The sequence below is a fragment of the Pseudorasbora parva genome, chromosome 20, assembly GCF_024679245.1.
Source record: "Pseudorasbora parva isolate DD20220531a chromosome 20, ASM2467924v1, whole genome shotgun sequence".
Classification (NCBI taxonomy): domain Eukaryota; kingdom Metazoa; phylum Chordata; class Actinopteri; order Cypriniformes; family Gobionidae; genus Pseudorasbora; species Pseudorasbora parva.
Window position 1 is genome coordinate 34,433,325 of NC_090191.1, and position 20,445 is coordinate 34,453,769.

General features: G+C 40.7%; 1 protein-coding gene across 1 annotated transcript in view; it reads left to right on the forward strand.

The window, feature by feature from the left end:
* Positions 1-20,445, forward strand: part of LOC137049123 (uncharacterized) — a 41,305-nt gene that overhangs the window by 20,180 nt on the left and 680 nt on the right. Inside the window, 21 exon segments of the mRNA XM_067427506.1 lie at positions 1,908-2,222; positions 2,460-2,762; positions 5,879-6,193; positions 7,935-8,243; positions 8,454-8,768; positions 9,038-9,340; positions 9,428-9,742; positions 9,934-10,218; positions 10,442-10,768; positions 10,858-11,181; positions 11,258-11,575; positions 11,722-12,052; positions 12,599-12,969; positions 16,461-16,763; positions 16,882-17,193; positions 17,393-17,614; positions 17,617-17,706; positions 17,803-18,165; positions 18,203-18,520; positions 18,698-19,000; positions 19,165-19,236. Of these exon segments, the coding sequence (XP_067283607.1) occupies positions 1,908-2,222; positions 2,460-2,762; positions 5,879-6,193; positions 7,935-8,243; positions 8,454-8,768; positions 9,038-9,340; positions 9,428-9,742; positions 9,934-10,218; positions 10,442-10,768; positions 10,858-11,181; positions 11,258-11,575; positions 11,722-12,052; positions 12,599-12,969; positions 16,461-16,763; positions 16,882-17,193; positions 17,393-17,614; positions 17,617-17,706; positions 17,803-18,165; positions 18,203-18,520; positions 18,698-19,000; positions 19,165-19,236 (6,114 nt within the window).

Sequence of the window (20,445 nt, forward strand, 5' to 3'; positions counted from 1 at the left end):
GTTGTTGTTTTTGTGGGCCACCCTCAAGAAAACCACTTTGTTCAGTTAAGTAAGTTTCACATTAGTTACAGGAAATATTTTAAGATATATGAAATGTTTCACAAAATTAACTTTAAGGATAAATAGTTTTAGGGTCCTTTCTGTCTCTCATTAATTTAATAAAGGCTTACTTGTGTACTGTGTTCTTGGCAAACATTTTTCTTTTTGAATATCTTTTTTGTTTTTTTGTTAATGTCATGCTGACATACACTAATAGACATTAGGACTGTGTTAAGGACATTCACAGTTAGCTATCAGTGCTTTTATCTATACTCTGCAGGTGTTGGGCTTTAATGCTGTAAATAAACTGGAGAGTTTCCTGTCTCCTGTTAGTCAAGTGTGTGTGTGTGTGTGTCTGTGTGTGTGTGTCTTGATGGGTGGGGAGGAGGAGTTCATCAGCTCTGACAGTTTTGATATATATGGAGAAAATCATTAAAGCCTCCTCTGATTTGTCACTGAAGTTGTTTGATGATTTCCTCTGTTCTGTCTAATAAGGTAACAGTGAGTGTGATTGGCGGTTGTCGGACCTCTTTCTCTCTCATTAAGGGGCTCAGAGGATGCCTGTACTTCTGTATCATCAGTGCGGAGAAGCTTGAACTGGATGTTGAGTTAATCAAGCAGAAGGAGATGGAGAGATGCCTGACACTCATTTTACTGTCTTCAGTTATAATACTCATCACAGCTGGTAAGTACACAATGAATTATAGAGATTAAGTTATTTCCTGAAATGTTCTCAGATTATTTTGTTCTTTAATTACTTATAATTAAGTTTGACTGTCATGTGTGTCTCGAACAACAATATGATAATTATAATAATGCATAATAAGGATTTTTTTTTTTTTAACAGAAACCATTAGAGGCATGCATTATTATTTTTATCTGTTTGCTCATGGTAAAAAAAATTAGTCATTGTGTACACATTTTCTCTGGTCTGCTGCAAACCATTTAACTGCAGTATAACCGTGAGCCAAAACATTATGCCTAATATTCTTCAGTGGTGTTTAAGTAGGCAGCATGTGTCAAATTTCCGTCCACAAAAATGAATGGTACCAGGGTTTCCCAATATAACATTGCCCAGAGGATCAAACTCGTCTTGTCATTGACTCATAGTGCATCCTGGTGCCATCACTTCCCCAGGTAAACAGCGCACATATACATGACCATCCACTTAATGTAAAAGAAAAGGGGACTCATCGGACCAGATGACCTTCTTACACTGCTCTAAGGTCCAGTTCCTGAGTTTTTTGACGTTGGGTGATAGGCACTTTGATTGGTCTGCAGCTACGCAGCCTCATACGCAGCAGAGTGCAATGCACTGTGTTTTGTGACACATTTCTCCCTTAACCATCATTAGAATTCTTGTTCGTGTGACTTGTGCCACAAAAGACCTTCTGTTGGCTCGGACTAGACAAGATAGCCTTCGTTGACCTCGTGCATCAATGAGGCTTGGGTGCGCGGATTGTGGTTTGTCCGGCTTCCTATGACCGCTGTTGGTAAATTCTTACCACGGCTTACCTGAAGCAACCCACAAGATGTTCTGACCCAGTCGCGTTGCCATAACATTTTGATCCTCGTCAAATTTGCTTAGATCGTTATTCTTGCCTATTTCTCCTGCATCCAGCACATTGATTACAAGAATTCAACGATCAACGATATTTACTTTACCTATGACTGGTCATAATGTTTTAGCTCATCAGTGTATAACCAAACAGACATCTCAGTCCTACATGTTGACTGGAAAAAAATATATAATGCATGGCACCTATTATGCAATTCCTTTATACAAAACCATTTTAACAGCTAAAGCAATCCAACCCTGCACTCGCTTTAGTTTCTTCATCTTCCTTTTGCTTCTGCTCAATATTTAGGCCATGTGAATGTGAGGCTGGTTGGTGGCCCCAGTCCTTGTGCTGGTAGAGTGGAGGTTCTTCATAGAGGTCAGTGGGGAACAGTGTGTGATGATTTCTGGGACCTTAAAGACGCTGCAGTGGTGTGTAGAGAGCTGGACTGTGGAGAGGCTGTAGATGCTCTTTATGAAGCTCATTTTGGACCAGGATCAGGACCCGTATGGATGAGTTATGTCATGTGTACTGGATCAGAGTCTACACTGAAGAACTGTGGGGCATTGGGATGGGATAAACGCAACTGTGATCATACTAAAGATGCTGGAGTCATCTGCTCAGGTAAAGTATTTTACATATTTAAATAATATTTGTTTAAGACATTTGTGTGTTCATATCAGATTCTAAAACTTAAGTTTATAATTTTTATAAATAAACATTTTATAAACATTTACTTTTCATTAATCGGTTATTCAATAACTAAGATAAAATCGAGTTGACAAATCACGATCTTCATAAATGAATATATACTGTAGATATGCTGTATATGCCATGTTTTTTGTTGACTGTCTTATTCAGAAGTACGTCTTGTTGGAGGTTCCCGCTGCTCTGGGAGGTTAGAGATACTTGATGATCAGTCGTGGGTGTCAGTGTGTGCTGCTGCCTTTGACCAGCAGGATGCAGAGGTTGTGTGTAGAGAGCTGGACTGTGGAGCTCCTGTACAGGTGCTGGGAGAAGCTGCTTTTGGCAAAGGAGACGCTCAGATGTGGACACAAGAGATTCAGTGCAGAGGAAATGAGTCTCAGATTCACCTCTGTCCAAAATCACCATCACCCCAACACAACTGTTCTCAGGAACACAACATTGCCATGCTTTGTGCTGGTAGGAGTTCAAAATGCATTATTTATTAAATTGATGTTTTAATTGTTGTCTCTCTCCCAATTTGAGTGCATGCCGAGAGTGAATGGCCAGAGTGTGGTGAGTGTGAATACAATGACATTTGGATGGTTCGTTGCAATTTAACGGGTGGGTGTGGGTCATCGATCCTCAGAAAAGGCAGAGATTTAAGTAGTATCCTTAAAAAATGTAAATATTGGTGACAGTAGAAGCAGATTGTTTTTGCTTGCGGATATATCAGAGCCTTCTCAAAGTTGAAAGCACGAAACATGATTCCTTAAATTCAGCTCTGTAATGATGCCGTCCTTGGCTGGACTTGAACCTGGGTCTCTGGTGTTCTAAGTGTGGCGTGTTCTCCACTGAGCTATCTCTCAGACAATGGAACCCAAGAGCAGAAGAGTAAAGAGTCAAGAGACTTGAGTCTTCCAAAAAATAAAAATAGTCTTTACTTGAGAAACCAAACCACAACGTACAAAGTAACTAGGAAAGCAGAGCTTCCAAAAACAGAGAAACAAATAGACACAAGGGTCGAAAAGGTTACAATAAGGCTCAAAACTTATCTTGAGATCTTGTAAACTGCGGGCCCCGATCAGAAACCATATCCTGGGGGAAACCGTGAATCCTGAACACATGCTTCATCAATAGTTACGCCGTTTGGCTAGCTGTGGGAAGCTTGGACAAAGGTAGGAGGTGACAAGTCTTAGAGAATCTGTCTACCACTACAAGGATTACCGTGTTTCCTTGAGACTGTGGTAAGCCTGTAATGAAGTCCAAGGAAATGTGGGACCAAGGGCGTCTTGGTATGGGCAGCGGGTGCAGCAGGCCATGAGGGTGGGTCCTAGGCTCCTTGTTCTGAGCACAGACAGCACAAGTGGCGACAAAAGCCCGGACATCTCTCTGCAATCTAGGCCACCAGAATCTTCTCTGGATGTGCTTGCATGTCTTAGTGATCCCAGGGTGTCCAGAAGGGAGAGAAGAGTGAGCCCACTGTAGAACCTTAGAACGTAGAAGGTTAGGAACAAAGAGACACCCTGGAGGGCCATTACCTGGACCTGGCTGCTGCCGTTGGGCCCTCTTTACTGCTGTTTCAATATCCCATTGAATGGGAGCTACCACTCTGGAAGTGGGGAGAATGGGTTCTGGACAACACTCCACTTCTGGTGGTTCGAACTGCCTTGAGAGTGCGTCTGGCTTGAGATTCTTAGAACCTGGACGATAGGAGAGAGTAAAATTAAACCGATTGAAAAAAAGGGACCATCGGGCTTGTCGGGCATTCAATCTCTTTGCCTGCTGGATGTAAGTGAGATTTTTGTGGTCCGTCCAGATGAGAAATGGCTGTTTGGCCCCCTCCAGCCAGTGCCTCCACTCCTCTAAAGCCATCTTAACAGCCAGCAGCTCCCGGTTCCCAATATCATAATTTCTCTGTGTTGAGGTAAGCTGACGAGAGAAGAAGGCACATGGGTGAAGCTTGTTATCGCACTTACTTCTCTGTGATGAGACAGCGCCTACTCCCACATCAGAGGCATCCACCTCCAACACAAAAGGGAGTTCTGGATCAGGGAGGGTTAAGATTGGGGCAGATGTAAAGAGCTGTTTTAGTTTGTTGAAGGCGTGATCTGCTCTGCTGGTCCACACAAATGGCCTAATTGAACTCCTGGTCAATGCAGAAAGAGGCTCCACAACAGAACTGAAGTTGCTAATGAATCTTTTATAAAAATTGGAAAAGCCCAAAAAGCGCTGTACCTGCTTCACTGAAGTTGGTCGAGGCCAATCCAAAACTGCTTCTATCTTGCCTGGATCCATTTGAAGGCTGCCCTTTGATACGGTGAAGCCGAGGAAGGAAACTTCTGGAACATAAAATTCACTCTTCTCTAACTTTACGTAAAGCTTATGTTTCAGTAGCTGGGCCAGGACCTGTTTGACCTGCTGAACATGCTCTTCGTAGTTTCGAGAGAAAATTAAAATATCATCCAGATAGACAAACACAAATATATTCAGCATTTCTCGGAGAACATCGTTAATAAAGGCTTGGAAGACAGCTGGTGCATTGACAAGGCCAAACGGCATTACCTGGTATTCGTAGTGGCCTGTCGGGGTGTTGAAAGCCGTCTTCCACTCATCCCCCTCACGGATTCTAACTAGTTGGTACGCATTACGAAGGTCAAGTTTGGTAAAGATGGTAGCCCCTTGCAGGATTTCAAAAGCTGTGGACATAAGAGGGAGAGGGTACCGGTTCTTGATGGTTATACGGTTTAAACCCCGATAGTCTATGCAAGGTCGGAGACCCCCGTCCTTCTTTTCAACAAAGAAAAAGCCGGCCCCTGCAGGTGAGGTGGATGGACGGATGAATCCACTGTCCAAGGCTTCTTTGAGATATTTGTCCATGGCTAATCTCTCAGGGCCAGAGAGGGAATAGAGCCTTCCACGTGGTGGGCAAGTACCAGGAACTAATTCAATAGTGCAGTCATGAGCTCTATGGGGTGGTAGTGTGGCAGCTTGGGTCTTACTGAAGACTTCCTTGAGGTCTGCATACTCCTGGGGGACTCGGGATAACTCAGGACAATGAGCAAGAGACTTGGTAGCAGTTGGCTCCATTTCAGGAACGGCAATGGGGTGAAGGGAATCAGGGCTAACAAGGAGTGTTCCGAGTACAATTAAATACACTAGCGCCATCTGCAGGAGTCGAGAGCACTGAGCCTGTAGTTAAAGTGCCATCTGGAGACCTGGAGGGAGCATGACAGGGAAGCTTAAGGAGGGCACCCCCTGCAGGCTAGGAGTGGAACAGCAGCCCAGAATTGGATCTTTACAAGCTCTATATAATAAATAGATTTAAATCTTTTGAGGTTTTCTCATTGCATTCATTTATTTTTGGTTTCAGATGTACCAAACCATACATTTCAGATGTTTAATTTCATATTGGCAAAATCTAAAATAATTGATTATTCAACTAGACAAAATATGTTTGTTTTTTGTTTTTTTTATCAATAAGAGACCTTTTGAAATGGTTTGGTGTTATGGTGCATGGTGCAGTGTAGTAAATGGGTCAATATATAAATCTCTCTCTCTCTCTCTCTCTCTCTCTCTCTCTCTCTCTCTCTCAGACAAAAGGAATGTGAGACTGGTAAATGGTACCAGTCGCTGTGCTGGTAGAGTGGAGGTTCTTCATAGAGGTCGGTGGGGAACAGTGTGTGGTGTTGGCTGGGATTTGGCTGATGCTGCAGTGGTGTGTAGAGAGCTGGACTGTGGAGAACCTGTAGATGCTTTTGGGGATGCACAGTTTGGTCTGGGATCAGGACCAATCTTAATAAAAAATCCAATGTGTAATGGATCGGAGTCTACACTTAAGAAATGTGGATCCATGCAATCGAGTATTCATGACGAGTGTTTCAATAAGAGCGCTCAAGTCATTTGTTCAGGTAAGCTAAACATTTTGTATTATTATAGAAAAACGGCTGTCAAAAACAGTCATTTTTTAAACTCGGGCCTATTTTACCCCTTGGACTTAAAATAGACCTGAGAACAAACAGGAAATGGAAATACTAAACTTATCATTGTCACTGATGGAATGTTCTTTAAACATAATATCTTTTTTTAAAGTAATTTATAACATGTCATAAATAAATTATAATGCTGGTTGCACTCTTAATTTTTCAGTGCAGGCACTATCACTTTACTTACAGTGTATTTTTCTAGCAAGTACTGAGTAATATAGGCTAACTACATGGGTTATGATTAAGTTTAGGATTAGGTTCAGGGCTAGTACCTAGTTATTGTAATTACTACAGTAAGTACTGTGAAAGAAATTCCCCGATGCACTTGACTTAAAATAAACTAGCTGTGCCCGACACAGCTAGTTTATAATATCCTCTGGGAATCACCAGAGGATAATATTAATTTTAATATTATCCTCTGGTGATTCCCACTCTGACCATGTCAGCAACCCCTGACGCCGAAGTAATGCTACTCTAAACATATTAGAAAACCCACATGCCTAAGAATTATATTCTGTCCGCATAAGATGCCTAAGAATTTTACACCGGGTTTCACAGACAAGGCTTAATCTAGTCCCAGACTAAAATGCATATTAAAATGCATTTATATACTTAAAATGCCCAATATTGCACTGAGTGCTGAGCTCGATTATTCTAAGCCCTGTCTCTGAAACCGGGTCATATCTACCTGACCGCATCAGTAACTCCAGAGGCCTAATAGCCCGACTTCTAATAGTTAGCCTAATAGTTGTGCGACGTCTGACCCTCTAAGAACAATATCACTTGGGAATAAGATCTGTAGTGTTCCACTGACCTGCTGTGCAGCAGTAACCAGACAGACTCCAGGCAATGCCTTTTGAATTGATCTTGTTTCAATCCCAGAGAATCCCACCAGAAAATAATACAACAGTTTATACAGAACAGGTACATGGCAAAGATAACATGACTCATTACATATTTTTTCTCTAATACAATTGGTTACTCTAATACAATACTACATATGTGCAATTCACCAACTTACTTCATTACTTCATCTCATTACTCCATTTATAGGGTTATTATATTTAGTTAGCCATCTAGCCATGTCCATATGCTTCCACTATTTCAACACACTAACTTTGGCTAAAGTGTTTTAAAGTATATACTTTGGCTAAAGTATTTTGTTCTCAAAAGCATACAAATGTTAAGCCTGCAAGAAAAATAAATGTTAGTTGATTAAAAAAGAATTCACAGTACATATGTAAATGTGAAACAGGATTGTAAAATAAAGTACTAACCAAATGTCTTTATTGTATTTTTTTTAATTAATTTGGTAAGAATTTTTTTTTCTCGCAAAAATGTAACCTTTTCAAAGTAATTCCAAACTTTTGAACTATGTATGTAATGCATTAATTAACTGGAAAAAACAGGCCCCTGATGTCAGCAAACCATCCAAAAATATGAATGATCGTATCATTTTGGTATGAGCTGTTTTTGTAGCTTAGTTTCATTAAAGGTTTTTTATTTTATTTTTTATTTTTTAAAGGGAAAAATTAACAAAATGAACTTAATTAATTAAGATATTCACAATGTTTTATCTATCTTTTGTTTTAAAAGATTAAGGAAAATAAAATAACTGATATAAGTTGCATCCCCTAATTCAAAGGATTTTCTTATGTTCTTTCAGAAGTCAGGCTGGTTGGAGGTTCCCGCTGCTCTGGGAGGTTAGAGATACTTGATGATCAGTCGTGGGTGTCAGTGTGTGCTGCTGCCTTTGACCAGCAGGATGCAGAGGTTGTGTGTAGAGAGCTGGACTGTGGAGCTCCTGTACAGGTGCTGGGAGAAGCTGCTTTTGGCAAAGGAGACGCTCAGATGTGGACACAAGAGATTCAGTGCAGAGGAAATGAGTCTCAGATTCACCTCTGTCCAACATCACTATCACCCCAACACAACTGTTCTCATGACAGCAATATTAAACTGATGTGTGCAGGTTTGAGCAGTATTTTTTTCATTCCCATAAATGTATAATACATATTAACTTCACAATAGTTGATATTGAATAATACATTAAAAAAAAATCCCTCTTTGTGTGATGCTTTCACTTTGTCTATATCTTTTTCTTGGCTCTTGCTGTTATTATATATAGCTAGATACCATAAGTCAAGATACCAATATCTCATTTTCAATCTCTTTCTCTCTATTACAGAAAAAAAGAATGTGAGACTGGTAAATGGGACCAGTCGCTGTGCTGGTAGAGTGGAGGTTCTTCACAGAGGTCAGTGGGGAACAGTGTGTCATGAGGACTGGGATATGACTGAAGCTGCAGTGGTGTGTAGAGAGCTGGACTGTGGAGAACCTGTAGATGCTCTAGGTGGTGCTCATTTTGGACAAGGATCAGGACCAATCTGGGCACGTCTTATGTTATGTGCTGGATCAGAATCAACAGTGAAGTACTGTGCATCAATACAGTGGGGATTTTATGAATGTGATCACTCTAAAGATGCAGGAGTCATTTGCTCAGGTTAGCGGCTCCAAATGCCACCATTTTTTAATGTTATTACAGAGGACATGAACTGCATTTTTATTGTTTTATAATGTTTCCTAAGGTGTACTGATAATGTTAGTATGATTTTTACATGATTTCAGTATGTTTAAAAGAGTGAATATAAGATATATAAATAATTTAATTATTTTACCATGATTCTTTGTGGTAGAAAATTAATGACAATAAATACACAAATAGATAACGTTTTTATAAGTATTTTTAAACTGTTTTTATAATTTTTTAAGGTGTCAGGCTTGTTGGAGATTCTCGCTGTTCTGGAAGAGTGGAGGTTTTTCATAGAAACACCTGGAATTCAGTGTGTGCGGCTGCCTTTGACCAGCAGGATGCAGAGGTTGTGTGTAGAGAGCTGGGCTGTGGAGCTCCTGTACAGGTGCTGGGAGAAGCTGCTTTTGGCAAAGGAGACGCTCAGATGTGGACACGAGAGATTCAATGCAGAGGAAATGAGTCTCAGATTCACCTCTGTCCAACATCACCATCACCCCAACACAACTGTTCTCATGATAATGACCAGGGGCTGCTCTGTGCTGGTAAGAGTTAAAATAAAATGTGAGTATTAACTTTTAAGTATCTTACTCTTATTCATAGTCTCCTTTTATTTCCTTTGTCACATAAAGGTGAAAAAAAAGTTAGGTTGGTTGGTGGCCCCAGTCGCTGTGCTGGTAGAGTGGAGGTTCTTCATAGAGGTCAGTGGGGAACAGTGTGTCATGATTTCTGGGATATGTCTGATGCTGCAGTGGTGTGTAGAGAACTGGACTGTGGAGAACCTGTAGATGCTCTGGGTGATGCTTATTATGGACCAGGATCAGGACCAATCTGGGCAAATACTATTTTATGTGGTGGATCAGAGTCTACAGTGAAGAACTGTGGGTCATCAGGATGGAGCATACATGTCTGTACTCACAGTTTGGATGCCGGGGTCATCTGTTCAGGTAAATAATGTTTTACTTTAAAGCTTTATTCCCTAGTTGTTTTCACCTGCTACCCAAGAATTTGTACTAACACAAAGAATGATTATGTTTTAATTATTTGCATATTAACAACATATCTGCATTGTTATTATTAACAATTAATTATCAATCATTTGTTTTTGTCTACTGTGCACTGTGGGTCTTATAAACAGGCCATAAACCTTCCAGACTCGTTAATGGATCTCACCTGTGCTCTGGGAGGTTAGAGATACTTGATGATCAGTCGTGGGTGTCAGTGTGTGCTGCTGCCTTTGACCAGCAGGATGCAGAGGTTGTGTGTAGAGAGCTGGACTGTGGAGCTCCTGTACAGGTGCTGGGAGAAGCTGCTTTTGGCAAAGGAGATGCTCAGATGTGGACACAAGAGATTCAGTGCAGAGGAAATGAGTCTCAAATTTCATTCTGTTCAGTATCATCATCACACAAACACAACTGCACCAGTGACAATAACGTGGGCCTGATATGCTCTGGTAAAGAATGTTCATGTCAAGGTCATGTTTTAGATATACTTTATTAGATTAGTATATAGATTAGTTGTTTTTGGATTGTTACTGAATAATATTTACCCATCTTTACATAATATTTCACACATAAAGAGAAAATCTTCTCAAACAAGATATGTTGTATGATAGATGTTTTTGTAATGGGCTTTATGATGACAAGTTCTTTATCCAGGTTACACTGATCTCAGACTGATGAACGGCTCAGACTCTTGTTCTGGTCGAGTGGAGCTTCAGTTCCTCAATGATTGGGGCACAGTGTGTGATGCATGCTGGGATATGAGAGCTGCCAGTGTCCTCTGTAGACAGCTGGATTGTGGGATTGCTGTGTCTGTTGTGGGATCAGACTGGTTTGGAGAGGGAAGTGGTGAAATCTGGGCTGATGTGTTTGATTGTCACGGGAACGAAACTAAACTCTCAGAATGTTCCATCTCTTCATGGAGTCGAGCTGAATGTTCTCATAGACGAGATGTTGGAGTCATCTGCTCTAGTGAGGGGATTTATTGAAATAAATGTTATAAATGACTTTTTATAAATTACCTTGAAATACAATAATTAAATCAGACGTCTTTCACACAGATTCCTCTCTGGCTCTTCATGACGGTCTGGTGCGGTTGTCTGGAGAGAGACAGTGTGAGGGGGAGGTGGAAGTTTCCATCCATCAGGTCTGGAGGAGAGTTCTGCTGGACTCCTGGAGTCTCACTGAATCCTCTGTGGTCTGCAGACAGCTGGGCTGTGGCTCTGTGCTGAACTTCTCCGGCTCCTCTTCATCCAGTCCTGAACTCAGTCATGAGTGTGTGACGGGCTTCCAGTGCTCTGGGAGTGAAGCTCATCTGGGGAACTGCAGCTCTCCACAAACTCTCAACTGCAGCTCCACACAACAGCTGTCAATCTCCTGCCTTGGTGAGAAGAGCAACATCTGGGCAGATTCTTCAGTTGTTAGTGATCAATAATGTGTTTTTCTCTCTCTGAATATCAGGTCACGGGTCCATCAGGCTGGTGGGTTCTGGGGGAGACTGTGCAGGGAGGCTGGAGGTTTTTCACAGCGGCTCATGGGGGACAGTGTGTGATGACTCCTGGGATATTAAAGATGCCCATGTGGTGTGCAGACAGCTGCAGTGTGGAGTGGCCCTCAGTATCCAGCAGGTACCAGCCTGGTTTGGTCCTGGTTCTGGACCCATATGGCTGGATGAGGTGGAGTGTGAGGGGAATGAGACGTCCCTGTGGAACTGCTCTTCTCCAGGCTGGGGAAAACATGACTGTCGACACAAGGAGGATGTAGGAGTCGTGTGCTCAGGTAAACAGTTGAAAAAATTGTTATTAAGTAACTGAATATGAAATATTTTAGGGAAATTGTTTTATGAATATGTTATGCTATATGTTAGTCATTCAAATGAATGGGGTTGGATTGAAAGATGAGGTTGGTCTCATGTTTCCATCTAGAGTTTAACGAGATCAGGTTAACTGAGGGCTGTGAAGGGAATCTGGAGGTTTTCTACAATGGATCCTGGGGTAATGTGTGCTGGAACCAGATGGAACCAGACACAGTGAGTCTGATCTGTCAGGAGCTGAACTGTGGGATATCTAGTGCTTTTTCCTCTTCTACACCAAGACTGGAATCAGCTCCTTACTGGCTGGATAAAGTAAAATGTCGACCACATGATTTGAATCTGTGGCAGTGTCCATCTTTACCATGGGGACAGAATGACTGCAATAAAGATGAAGTGGCCAAAATCACCTGCTCAGGTACAGCTTGTGCATATTCCTTCACCAATCAATACGAGAGTGATCTTTTATCAATTAATTATTTGAATTAACAATGAATGGTTTGAGTATATGCATAATATGTATATAATACAATACAATATAATATAATTAACTTGTCATTAGTGGAAGAGAGCCACGAGTCCTCATCTCCTCACCAGAGATTTTATTCAGGTAAGTTTATTTGATAAAGAAATATAGAGAAATGTATTGATAAAGAAATGATAAAGAACATAAAGATCATAAGATCCATATATAATGTATGTATGTAATTTCGTGTTTGGGGCAAAAAAATGACATATATAAAAGTCATGTATATGTAATTTTTTAACAGTGGAAGTTTTGAAAACAATTCCTCACGTGTAATGTCGGGGGCGTTGAAAATGATTTTAATATGCAGAACTGCTACCCAGTCATAGCAGTGGGCATTTACTTCCAACTTTTGAGTGCAGCTGCATTATAAGTGGATGTCATAGAACAATGAGAATAAAATAAAAAATGCAGTTTAAGTCCCCTTTAACACTGCACCACACATTCCCCTCTGTAGGTGTAACTGCTTACAGAACTGTATATTATTGGCCAATGTCTATATCTGTGATGTGTGTGATTTAGAGCATGTTCCTCTCAGACTGAGTGGAGGGGCGGGCCGGTGCTCTGGGAGGCTGGAGGTGTATCATAACGCTGTGTGGGGCTCAGTCTGTGATGATCTGTGGGACATCAGCGATGCTCAGGTGGTCTGCAGGCAGCTGGGTTGTGGAGCAGCACTGAGGGCTGATGGGAATTCAGCCTTTGGTGCTGGTGAAGGTGTTGTGTGGCTGAACAGAGTCGAGTGCAGAGGGAATGAGATTCACCTGTGGGACTGTCCTCGCTCCCTGAAGAACCACACTGACTGCTCCCACAAAGAGCACGCTGGACTCACCTGTGCAAGTCAGAGCAAAACACTGACTGATATTAGTCATTTTTACACATTTGTGTATTCATGTTAATAATATAAATGTGTTTGTGTCTGTTTTTTCAGATTTGTCAGTGTCCACTACTCCTGCCACAACAACATCAGCTTCTCCTCCAGTTTCTCAGACAGTGCGCTCCAGCTCAACATCAGTCACTCCTCCACAAACTCCTCCAGCGTCTCTCTCCGTGCCTGTGATTGTACTGGGAGTTGTGCTCTTACTGCTCTTAGTGCCACTGCTTATACTGATTCAGCGGAACAGAGTGATGAGGAGAGGTAGGAGAGATCCAGAGACTGTCATATTGTGTCTTATTCAGTGTGTGATCAGTCATGTGTTGTGAACTGACAGCAGGTTTGTCTGTCTACACTCACAGCTCTCTCTAAGAGGAGACACAGTATGAAGACTGAGGCCGTTTATGAGGAGCTTCATCGCAGACACAATCACTTCACTCAGAGGGGTGAGTAAATGTCAGAGAGTCTGATTTGCGGAGATCAAACGGGTAATCACTTTATTCGGAGAGGTGAGCAGAATAAATCACACAGATCCATTTGTGGGACTTTTGTGTGTTATCTGGAATGATGCAGGGTTAGTGTTGTGGTTCAAAGGAAGTGTGGATTTTGGTTGATTTACGATATTGAATGTGTCTGATGGATCTACTCCTCCATAATAGAAAGTGTCCTTTCTGAAGACCAGTACTCTGGGCATGAAGATGCTGATGAGCTTCTTTCAGGTTAGAGGACCCAAATATAATAATCGTATCTGCTACATACAGAAATTAATGGATGTTAAATTAATCAAAAAATTTGGTTAGCAGGTTAAATTCTATAAACTATTCAGCACGTAATAATTCAGATAAGTATTTATTGAATCTTTTTTCCCCTTTCCTCCACGCTTTTTAAAGCAAACTCTGCAGTCGTAGCCGCACATGACTACTGTAATGACATCACCACCACTGAAGGGCCAAAAGGTCAGTGACTTTAACTGATTTGACCAAATTAAATGAACTATTGGGCCTCTGAATAGTAAAAGCAGTTTTTGTTTATTTCCTCTTTGCTGTTAACTCATTTAGAAGAACAGCAAGTCACACCCGAGTATTATGATGATATAATCACTGTTGGACTGAGATCTCATGATTATAATTTATGTAAGTTTTAACAATATAGATTTATATCCACTTTAATTATACTAATGCACTGTTTCAAAATCCCATATTTTGTACATTTAATGGATGCATTTATGCTTTGTCTATATATTTAGACTTGCCTGAAAACTATGATGATGTCATCATTGTACGACAATTCTCCAATGATAATGCAGGTGTGTGTTTCAAATTACTCTCTCAAATTACGTTTTGTTTGTTTGTTTGTCTTTAAATTATAGTGTCATATAAACTAAGGTTAATAAAATCAGAGGATGTTCAGGGGGAGTATGATGATGTGAATAATGTAAGGGAGTATATGGGTGATGAGTTTGGTACGTTACTGACATCTCTTTACCTTACAGTGAATTTGCATTTAGTTTTTATAATCACTTTATAATATTCATTGCTCTTTTAACTTGACTGTCAAAATGAATGCGTTCATTTATAATACTTTTTAAAGCATATGTTGATAAATTAATTTTCTCTTGTTTTCTAATAGACTATGATGATGTGGGGGAGGAGCCAAGAAAACAGGGCGGGGCAGTATAACTGAAACCACACCCACTGCCTCAAATCATTTCAAAGCATTTAAGTGGTCTGCAGAGTTTGTGTCTTAGACGCTATACAAGTTTCAACTGCTGTAAACCAATCAATTTTATTTAAAATGTTAAATTGAAATTTAGTAAATCGATTACAATTGAATCAGTGTTTGACAGGAAAAAATGTTTAGTTTAAACTTATCTTTCCAGAGATTTTTACAAAACACGTTTTTGTGATCCCATTGCACTGAAACATTTCTATGATTTAGACTTGGCGATTTGAGAGAACGCACACAAAAACCAAATTAGTTTGTATATAATTGTTATGATTTCACATACTTCACCATTTAATAATAATAATAATACATTTTATTTTAACTTCCACTGCTCTAGTTATTAATATTTTACAGCAACTTCTAAAAAAGATCATATTCCTTTTGAATGTAAACCCACTAATCGTGGACATGTATATATACTTTGGGAAATACATTTACAAACAGCAGCCGTGGTCAAGGATCTTTACCTCATAAGAATGTAACTCTTGACTCTTTATGTCCTGCAGAGGGTACAGTACACGGCATACATGTGATTTATGATTTATGTACTTGTTTTATATTTGTATCCACTTTGATTGTTGTTTTGAATTGATTTGAATGTTTTTTATTTAGAAATTAAAATAAAAATGACCATGTGCATGAATATTGTGTGTCATTGTTATTATTATGAATTATTATTTTTTTGTAAACAAAATGCAAAATTTAATCAAGTTCTATGAAATACTGTTATTGTTTAATAGTACGTTGATATGTCTTTCTGTCTTGTGCCTCTTGTGTTTGTTGTCAGCAGTTAGTTATCAGAGCTTGTATCTCTTCTCTGCAGGTGTCAGACTTTGGCGCTGTATGTATACTGAAGTGTTTCCCACATTCACAATCATGACAGCTGTGTGACTTTCTCAGCACTTTATCATGTGTGTGTCTACTCAGTAAAGTGTCTCTGTAAGGTAGAGGATGAGTCTTGTTCATCAAAAGTGGCATTCTCTTTATCTATATGGAGACATTTGAAAATGCCTTGCCTGATTTGTTGTTGTAGCTGTTTTCTTGAAGTTTAACTCTGAGTGTGATTGGTGGTTTTCAGAAGCCCCCTCCCCTCTCTCTACCGTTATCTTTCTCACCAGAGCAGACAAGAGTCTCTTTTTCTTCAGAATTGCTAAGAGAGCGGATGAAAAGTTTGTACTGAAGTGCCGAGCAGAGGATGATGAAGAGCTGTCTCACAATCCTGCTGATGTCCACAGTCGTCACACTCACCACTGCAGGTATTTTTACCTTCAGTTAAAGGGCCAGTCAGTTCCTTTGAACATATTAAATCAAAGTAGTTTAATATTTAACATAAGGATCTTCCTGTGTACTATCAATAAATTGGGTATAACTTTGTAAATTTTATTTCTCTTAAATAGATTATTTTCTTTATATATAAATATATAGCTTAGATTTCCTTACTTATCCTTACTTATATTATAAGTAAGATTTCCTTACTTATATTAAAAATGCAGATTCTCACTTTCAAATTATTTTCTTTTTTGTAATTGCATTAAACGGTCTTTTGGTTTGGTTTGGTTTGGTTTGATGTGTTATAATATACATTCTGTTGTTATGATTTGAGGGATTGAGGGAAATTCAAAAGTGATTTTTCACAACAGGACTATTTAAGTGAACTGCACACACACACACAAAAAACCCATAAAATCTATAAATGTATGGACTTTCATAGATACACAACTCTTGTGTGCAGGCAGTGTACGGCTGGTTGGTGGCCCCAGTCGCTGTGCTGGTAGAGTGGAGGTTCTTCATGGAGGTCAGTGGGGAACAGTGTGTGATGATGGCTGGGATACGAGAGCTGCTGAAGTGGTGTGTAGAGAGCTGGACTGTGGTAAAGCATTACGTGCAGTTGGTGTTGCTCACTTTGGACAAGGATCAGGACAAATATGGATGGATGAAGTGAAGTGTAATGGATCAGAAACAACATTGAAGAACTGTAAAAGAAAAAGATGGGGTGAAAATAACTGTGGTCATGGTGAAGATGCTGGAGTAATTTGCATAGGCAAGCCTGCCCAAACTTAAATGTTTTGTTAGCAAAATAAACTGAATAGAATCGATGTCCTTATATTAATAATTAAATAGTTATAATGTTGTTTATTTATTTATACTCACAGGTCGCCTCCCCAGACTCTTTAATGGATCTCATTTTTGCGCTGGGAGATTAGAGATACTCCAAATAAAGTCGTGGGTGTCAGTGTGTGCTACTGCCTTTGACCAGCAGGATGCAGAGGTTGTGTGTAGAGAGCTGGACTGTGGAGCTCCTGTACAGGTGCTGGGAGAAGCTGCTTTTGGCAAAGGAGACGCTCAGATGTGGACACAAGAGATTCAGTGCAGAGGAAATGAGTCTCAGATTTCCTTCTGTTCAGTATCATCATCACACAAACACAACTGCACCAGTGACAATAATGTAGGACTAATATGTTCTGGTAAATTATCAATATTCAGTGCATATTCTTCATAGATTCTCTGTCATATCATATGCAGGATACTGTAATCTTAAATTTTTTATATTACAAACTTTCTTTTCCCATTTTTCCCTTTCGCATTGATACTAAGTGGTTAAGTAATGTTGTATGATTTATGTTTTTGTAATGGGCATTGTAATGACAAAAGTTCCTTGTCCAGGTTACACTGATCTCAGACTGTTAAACGGCTCAGACTCTTGTTCTGGAAGAGTGGAGCTTCAGTTCCTCAATGATTGGGGCACAGTGTGTGATGCATGCTGGGATATGAGAGCTGCCAGTGTCCTCTGTAGACAGCTGAATTGTGGGATTGCTGTGTCTGTTGTGGGATCAGACTGGTTTGGAGAGGGAAGTGGTGAAATCTGGGCTGATGTGTTTGATTGTGACGGAATGAAACAAAACTCTCAGAATGTTCCATCTCTTCATGGAGTCGAGCTGAATGTTCTCATAGACGAGATGTTGGAGTCATCTGCTCTGGTGATTCTTTTCATTTATTTCTGATTTTGTCATGTAAAATTTATGTAAAGCATATTTTCAAATATATATTGATGTAAAACAATCATTTCTCCTCAGGTTCCTCTCTGGCTGTTCATGATGGTCTAGTGCGGTTGTCTGGAGAGAGACAGTGTGAGGGGGAGGTGGAAGTTTCCATCCATCAGGTCTGGAGGAGAGTTCTGCTGGACTCCTGGAGTCTCACTGAATCCTCTGTGGTCTGCAGACAGCTGGGCTGTGGCTCTGTGCTGAACTTCTCCGGCTCCTCTTCATCCAGTCCTGAACTCAGTCATGAGTGTGTGACGGGCTTCCAGTGCTCTGGGAGTGAAGCTCATCTGGGGAACTGCAGCTCTCCACAAACTCTCAACTGCAGCTCCACACAACAGCTGTCAATCTCCTGCCTTGGTGAGAAGAGCAACATCTGGGCAGATTCTTCAGTGGTTAGTGATCAATAATGTGTTTTTCTCTCTCTGAATATCAGGTCACGGGTCCATCAGGCTGGTGGGTTCTGGGGGAGACTGTGCAGGGAGGCTGGAGGTTTTTCACAGCGGCTCATGGGGGACAGTGTGTGATGACTCCTGGGATATTAAAGATGCCCATGTGGTGTGCAGACAGCTGCAGTGTGGAGTGGCCCTCAGTAACCAGCAGGTACCAGCCTGGTTTGGTCCTGGTTCTGGACCCATATGGCTGGATGAGGTGGAGTGTGAGGGGAATGAGACGTCCCTGTGGAACTGCTCTTCTCCAGGCTGGGGAAAACATGACTGTCAACACAAGGAGGATGTAGGAGTCGTGTGCTCAGGTAAAGTCTCACACATTTTAGGGATCATTGCAAATAATTGACAAATAGTCATTTTGAATCTCTTAATATACAACAAGAAAATAACACTATGTAGTATTTGGAATCAAATAGTTTTTCAAGTTAATTTTCAAAAATAAAAATAACTGAAATTAATATAATTGAACATCTTCTGTCTAGAGTTTAAAGAGATCCGGTTAACTGAGGGCTGTGAAGGGAATCTGGAGGTTTTCTACAATGGATCCTGGGGTAATGTGTGTATAAACCAGATGGACAGAGACACAGCGAGTCTGATCTGTCAGGAGCTGAACTGTGGAAGATCTGGCAGTGAACCCAGATATTCAGTGGGCCTGAGATCTGCTCTTAATTGGTTAGATCATCTTAAATGTCGAAAACATGACACAACATTGTGGCAGTGCCCGTCTTTACCCTGGGGACAGAACAACTGTTATGCTAACGAGGTGGCCGATATCACTTGCTTTGGTAAGACTTAATCGAATGATTTAATCATGATTACACTTCTTTATTTTAGAGATTTTTTTACAGTAAAAAAACATTAACAGTTATTAAAGTTGTTTAAGATTTCATAAGAGTTCAGTTACCATCTAAATTGGAGGTTTGTTGAGTTTCACATGTTGTAATCTCAGAGAAACCGTGTCCTGATTCGCCACAGAGTCTTCTGACATGTTCAGCATCTCCTAACCAGAGACAGTGTTCAAGTGAGTTGGTTATGTTCTCTTAATGAGGGCATTAATGTATGCTTGCCTATTTTCTTTTTCATCAAACATACTTGTGAATTATCTGTCTGGTAAGAGATAACTGATGAGTCTCCACATGTATGATGCGTACCATATCAGTGCCTGATTGAGGGGATACTGGTTTTTCTCCGAAGGAAATCACTCCCATTCCATACTGGAAGTTTATTGGGTGACACGGTTTTCACGAGGGCATTAATGGTGCTTTGTATGCGTATTGTCCGCCTAAGTCTGCATGCTGACGGGATGTTTTCGGCTTAAGTACAGATACGTTCGGAATGCATGTTTCTAAGTGAACTCTGTGCAAGTCACTCATAAGCTGTGGTATGCACACTGTAGACCCTCCTGTTGACAATAATTACATCACACGGATGGTACACAGAACGCAGACATCCAAAGTATACCTGGAGCTTAGGTCTGTGTTTTTTGGCTCGTTACAAACTGTAATGACCAGATGGTAGGTCTGGACTCTGGAGGCTAGTTGTAAACCTCTATTTGAGCCTTTAGAAACCTTTGAATATAAAGATGCTGCCTTGTCATTGGTACTGGTATCAGTGAAGCACGTTTGGTGATCCTCATGCACTATTGGAGGCTCCCAAGCTGTGCTTGGTGGTGTTGCGCCCAAACGTGGCGTATATGCCTAAAAGGCATGTTGGTAGTACGCTCTCGTTCGAGCAGCCTGCCCTGTAAAATCTCTGACTCAGAGGAAGACAGGAGACTTGCTTTGTGCTTGTGCCATTTGCAAGTTGTACGCAGGTGCATTGGGCAGTTGTAGGCCATGCACTTGCCTAACCAGCCTTTTTGTCATGATTTCCAACTCCAGCACGTGGTGAGCCGCTATCTGAGCGATGTCTTTCACATGGTATTATATAAAGCAATTTCTATAGCATGTAAGGAGTTGGTTCTGCCTGGAAGGGTGTGAGCTCTCTACGAGGACATGGACATGTCATGGGTTTGGTTTGAGATTTTGTGCAGATGCCAGCTAGGCATTACTGCACAAGTTTTGTCCAATTTACCCAGCGTTAACTACACGCCGTCTTTCCCTGGGAAAAGGGATATGTTTAGTTCAGCGACTTGGCGGGGTGTGAATATGTCCCATAGTCATGTGTTGTACCTCGTTTCCCTCCTTCTGGGAACGTTAAGTTATAAATATAACTACTGTTCCCAGAAGGA